This window comes from Brachypodium distachyon, chromosome 1, assembly GCF_000005505.3.
Source record: "Brachypodium distachyon strain Bd21 chromosome 1, Brachypodium_distachyon_v3.0, whole genome shotgun sequence".
NCBI classification, from domain to species: domain Eukaryota; kingdom Viridiplantae; phylum Streptophyta; class Magnoliopsida; order Poales; family Poaceae; genus Brachypodium; species Brachypodium distachyon.
In genome coordinates, this window is record NC_016131.3 from 2097976 (window position 1) to 2103975 (window position 6000).

The 6000-nt window shown below is 47.5% G+C and overlaps 1 protein-coding gene across 1 annotated transcript; it reads left to right on the plus strand.

Annotated features, from left to right (window-relative positions):
- Positions 1 to 3666: 3666 nt before the first annotated feature.
- On the plus strand, positions 3667 to 5174 carry LOC100830666. Its single transcript, XM_010229104.3, has one exon. The coding sequence runs from the start codon at positions 4247 to 4249 to the stop codon at positions 4607 to 4609; it is 363 nt and encodes a 120-aa protein (XP_010227406.1). The 5' UTR covers positions 3667 to 4246; the 3' UTR covers positions 4610 to 5174.
- Positions 5175 to 6000: the final 826 nt, after the last annotated feature.

Consider the following 6000-nt stretch of genomic DNA (forward strand, 5'->3'; position numbering starts at 1 on the left):
GTCAAACCATATGACATCAGGCCGAGACCCAAAATGTCCCTATAAAAAGATCCAGATTTCGTGCTAATCCGGTAATCTCCCACCACGTGCTCAACAACACGCGAAGGATCATCTGGAAAAGATCGTTCCTGTTATCGGGTAATCGGAACCGAGAGCAATGAATGGAAGCTTGCTGCCGTTGCGTGTGAAGCCTCTATTTTTTAACTGACGAAGGAATCCGCGTGCACGGAATCCTCGGTACCAAAGGACGTGGAAACGTGACGCTGTCAGGCCTGACATTACTGCTCCAATTTCCACCGTCTGTGAAATTAGTGCAGAACGAGCGTTGTGCATACATCCGCAGATCTGCTGCACACGGGGCATTAAAGGCAAACAGGAGACCGAGCCCGTTCGTGCCCGCCCGGCCGCGCGTTGTGCTGACTGTGCCGCAGCTCCAACATGTAGATTTTATATATCAAGCACACACCATTTGTTCCTATGAATAACGAGGATTTCGTATGGTTTTCGATGAACACATGTCTCGCAACTTCTGCAAGGGGGGGGGGGGGGGGGGGGGACTAGAGAGTTAGTACACGCTAGTATGACGACTGACGAGTGATGAGGACACCGGCAGATAGTCATCTGAAAGTGAGAGACCATGCATATGTGGACAGATGCCTTGCGCAGATTAGCCAGACAAATGGCGTCCCTAGATGGATACATGCCACCATGCACTACGACACCTCGAAAATACGAGAAATATAACAGCAGAATATTTCTTGCGGTGACTGTCATTGATATGGATTATGGACACATATATAGTACGTGTTACGTAGATAGATACAAATAGGGAGAGAGTAAGAAGAAAGCTACGTACTGTTAGTACTGGAGTACTACTAGTATATTAGCAGTTGTCCACGGTTATACTCAAGATTCGAGAAGGCGATGGAGCTGTTAATTCAACAGGGTTGACTTGGATGATCATTACATCGATATATCTTTATTCAGCTTCCTTTGTTCGCAAGACATGTGGAATCCATCCATCGAATTTTTTGGGGCCGTCTACTTGACGTTACACACATACATACACCTAGTAGCTACTACGAGTACTTAATTGTGGCCGTGTAATACAGTACTTAATCAGTTGCCAGTACCAGTGCTCGAATAGACTATGCAGTGCGACTAGCTCTGCAACGTATCTTTGCTGGCACATCGTTCCGACGTGTACGCTCCTGCCTTCCCGGCCACATTTTTTTCCCCTGTGGTCAACCGAAAAGGTTGCTTCAGTGGTACTAAGATGCATGCCCATCTGTCCAGGAACAGTAACAGGAGATATTGGACGATTGGATCTGGCAGTGTACACTTGGTGCTCGCAATTCTTTCCCAATCCTGACAAATTGACAAAGCTTAGTTTACTCTGGGTGATGGATCTGGAAAACTGGTGTGCGAGTTCCGATAGACCGTCCCAGTTCATGACAAAATTAATAATAAATAAAATAAAATAGCTAGCCAGCCTTGCGTTCAGACCGGCCAGGCATGTTAATCATGCATGAATGCTTCTTCGGCACGCACGGCTTGCAACATGCAGCGCATACTGATTTTTTTGACTTGCGATCTGGAGGTCACCGATTTTTTCACATTTAACGGCCGCACTGGTCTTGCAGAGCAAATTAAGTGAAACGGGATGAAACGGTTTTGTTCCTGTGGAATGGAATATATTGATTATAGTTTGTTGTATTGTATGACCAAATACATATTCCACTTGAACCAAATGATTTCTATGGTGGTGTCTATTTCTCAGACTTAGAAATAGTTATTGCTCAGTCGACGATCGTAGTCATTCCATCAAGATTTTTTATACTTGAAAGAGTCTTCACGAATCTCAGTGATTGAATCGGACGGTTGTTAACATCAACTTAGAAATAGTTATTTCTCGTTCGCCTTATAAATAGCAAAACCATTTGAGAAATGTGATGGTCAGACATATTGATATTTCAGAAACCAAACAAGAGAATCGTCTTTGAATTTGTAAATGTTGCATTATATTTCACTGTGTTCTCAAGGGACAAAATGTTTGGGGGAGTTGAAAATAAACATAGGTCCGGAGATTTCCAAATAGGTCAACCTTCTAAACTGTTCTAAGAAGCAAACACTAACAACTCGTTTGGCATCCTAAAATTCATTTTTTGATAGGATTTCATTTGATTGGGTTTGAATTCCGGGTTCAAAAATCATGTTTGTTTATCACATGGTAAAGCGAAATACAATTCTAGATAAATGACGGCTTTTAGACAAGAATTGGTGGTAGTTATAATATGATTTCGTGAAATTCGAGGATTTTATCCCCAAATCCAATGATTGGGTGCCAGACTAGCTGCAAGAATACTACTGACGTGCCACTTACGTACACGGTAAAACAACTCACGTACGGAAATAATTCTCCGGCCGGGCTTGCGAACATGTACAGTGTACTCCACAATAGGACTCCGCCGCCGTGAAGTAGATCGATCGAGCAGGCATGCAGTGTGCAGCCAGCCGCCGTGAAAACCAAGCCTTCGGCCATCATTTGACTTTGACCCATCATCATTGGATAACCATGCATCAGTCGCACTCCATCTATCCATCCACATTAAGGAATACCTACAGCCTGGCAGAAGCGATCGATCTACGAGATCTCCTCTCCTTAACCGTTAATTTAATCAGTATGCGACGGCATTTGCATGCACGTACTGTGCTACGACCGGTGTATTAATTACTCCGTAATCTCTTCACGATATGCATGCAACTGGCATATTGCGAAGAGATCTCTATTGTGAAAGATTAATTAACGGAATATATACCGCACGTAAGTTCGCCCTGCATGCATGCACGCCTAGCTGCCGGTCAGTCTCGACCTCGGTCGATCGGTCTAGCTGTACCGACTCATGGGCCATGGCGTAATAATACTAAAACACCCATTGACCTGACCATGCATGCATCGACAACACAACGGAAATGCACGCACGTACGAAACCCGCCCCAGCTTGTCTTCACGCCGATGGCGCTTCCTCCGTTAGGTCCAGAAGAAATCTACGGTCCGTCGGTAGGAAGATGAAGGATCCAGGCAACAATAAACTTGTGCGGTGCAGTTGAGATGAGACTCCCATTACTTTATGTTCTCTAATTTTGTTTTGCAGGCGCTGGTTACAGGCTTTCCGCATGCATATATGCGCCAGGACGAGGTTATATATTTAGCTAGTACTAACCCAAAAGGGTCAATGCCGGCCTGCGGATCCAACGGTTACAATAGAAGAAAAAGAAGAAGGAGAGCACACCGAGGTGGGGCCCCCACACCAAGAAAAAGAAGAAGGAGAGTACTCCAGTAGTGCTGCAAGTCGACACACATGGTAATGGCATGCCTCATCACATTTACATGCATGACAGACACACATGTTTGTATGTTTGTTGCCAGGATGATAAAACACATGTTAGTTACTGTCATCGAAGTGGAAAAATGCGTGTCATTGAGAGGGAGTGTGACAGAACTGGCTAGACGACTTCGTCAAGGATAAGCTCCCGCAGAACCGTCTGACCGGCCGTCCAATTCGGAACAACACATTTCCAGCAGTCAACGTGTGTGTAGTTTGTGGACACGGTGGCTTCTACGAACACAGCACACAGGCAGATATCCCGCTAGATCAACATACAGAAGAAAGGTTTTCCTCTTTGTAGGAAGAAAAATGTATACTAAACTGAAACAATACAATCCAGAAGCTACAAAAGGCTGTGCCATTTTAGAACCAAACAGAAAGTGCATGATTAATTGGCCATCTAAACTAAACTCGTTTCAATTCATCCTCATCATCCCCCGCTAAAAGACTTAAGACAGGGGAAAAGAAAATCAAACCATTAAAAAACAAACAAAAATTAGTCTCCCGTAGACCACATGCAAAGCAAAACGTCCAAGGTTAGCATAAAGCCGCCCACCCACCCTCCGCTTCCCACTCCAACCATCTCCCCTTTCCTCTTCCTCTCCTTCGCCCCCAAGCAGCAGCAAACACAAGCAGCGCAGCCATCAGCCAACTCTTCCTCTTCCTCCCGCCGCCGAGTCGCCGACGCCGCGTCGCTTCCCCTATAAATTTCTCCGCTTCGCCACAACCATCCTCAGAATCCCAACACAAAACCGCCGCTCTTCCTATCCTACACTTGTGTTAGCTTCTTGCGCCGAGAAACAGAGCTCCTCGAACAGAGCTATCCAGCCAAGGAGCGGCCCTTCGCGCAACCGCACATGTCAGTCCGCGTGGCGGCGCCGGAGAAGACTGCAGCGATGTCTGCGGCGGCGTGGCCGTACGTGGAGTACATGGCGCGGTGGGAGCGGCAGGTGGAGCGGCGGCAGCTGTTCCTCCGGAGCTACCACTTCTCCCGTGACGCCGACCTCTCGCCGCGCGCGCGCACCCGCCGCGTCGTCTGGGCCGGGGCGCGCCGCCTCCGCCGCGCCGCCGCCACGGGGCTCCGCCGCCTCCGCGCGCGCCTCCGCCTCTGCTTCGCCTGGGCCACGCTCCGCCGCCGCCGGTCACACGGCTTCCGCTACGGCCGTCTCCCCCGCGCCGGGAAGCCCACCAAGCCCGCCGCGTCCGTCTGCTTCTGGTAGCCAGCCGCGACCGAGCGGCGTGCGTGCATAGTGAGCCAAACACGGCACCACTTGTTTTGTTGGCTTCTTAGATTGGCGTCTGTCTGTCTGAGTATTCGAGTCTGAGACGACAAGAGCTAAGTTAATTCAGCTTAACTAGGCTGGTTGTGATGATGCGTTGCTTACCTCGATGTGATCTGGTGCCGATCAGCTCCATTTTGACCGACTTGGACACGGCCGTGCATGCGTGGCAAGACAAGATTGCGCCTGGCGATATGGTAGGTCGAGCATGCATGGACAAATGCCTTGTGCGGATTAGCCAGCTGACAAATGGCGTGTCTAGATGGATACACGCCATGCATTGCGACACCTCCAAATATGAGAATTAATAACACCAGAATATTTTCTCCAGAGTTCCAGTTACTGGCATTGGCTGGAGTACTCCATAGAGAGTAAGAAAGAAAGCTACTGCTAGACTGTATTAACAGTTGTCCACGGTTATACTCAAGATTCGGGAAGGCGACAGAGTTGTTAATTCAACAGGGTTGACTTGGATCATTACATCGATAATATCTTTATTCAGTTTCCTTTGTTCGCAAGACATGTGGAATATATAATCCATCCATCGAATTTTTGGGGGCCGCCTACGACGTTACAGTTACACACTACTACGAGCACTTAAATCTGCCCGTGTGTAATTACTCCCGGACTAATTAAGGCCGTACTACGTACCCTGCAAATCGATCAGTTGCCAGTACAAGTGGTCGAATAGACTAAGTATGCACTCCAATCTTAAGATTACTTACGCAGAGGTGACTCTACAACGTATCTTTGCTGGCACAGCGTTCCAAAGCTCCTGCCACGATGATTCCTAGCCGCATTTTTATGACCTCTGTGGTCAACCAGAAAGGTTGCTTCGGTGGTAAGTTGCATGCCCATTTGATCCGTGCAAGCACAGTGCAGGAGCTAACGCATGTGGGATCTGGCAAGCTACACTTGGTGCTCACAATTCTTCCCAATCCTGACAAATTGACAAATGACAAAGCTTAGTTTAACTCCGGGTGATGGATCTGGAAAACCGGCGTGCGAGTTCTGGTAGAACGTCCCGGCCATCTGATGACAAAAAGGAAATAAAAATAATAAAATAGCTGTTGCGTTCAGCCGTTCACACACTTTGCTGCAGTGGCGGCAGCACGTATTGATATTGATTTCTTTGACTTGCGATCTGGAGTTACCAAAATTTTCACATTTAACGGCGGCACTGGCCTTGCCTTCTCTGTTGACATCCCTCCAATCCTAAATAATATGAGGGCGTAGGGACGACAATGCTGCTGCTCTTTCCGATCCTAAATAAATTTAAAGTAAGAGTACTAATTTGGAGTACTGATCGATCCACATCTAGTCTCTGCTCT

What these genes read in the sequence shown, in the direction of transcription:
- LOC100830666 (XM_010229104.3), top strand. Translation starts at nt 4,247, where the DNA reads ATGTCAGTCCGCGTGGCGGCGCCGGAGAAGACTGCAGCGATGTCTGCG.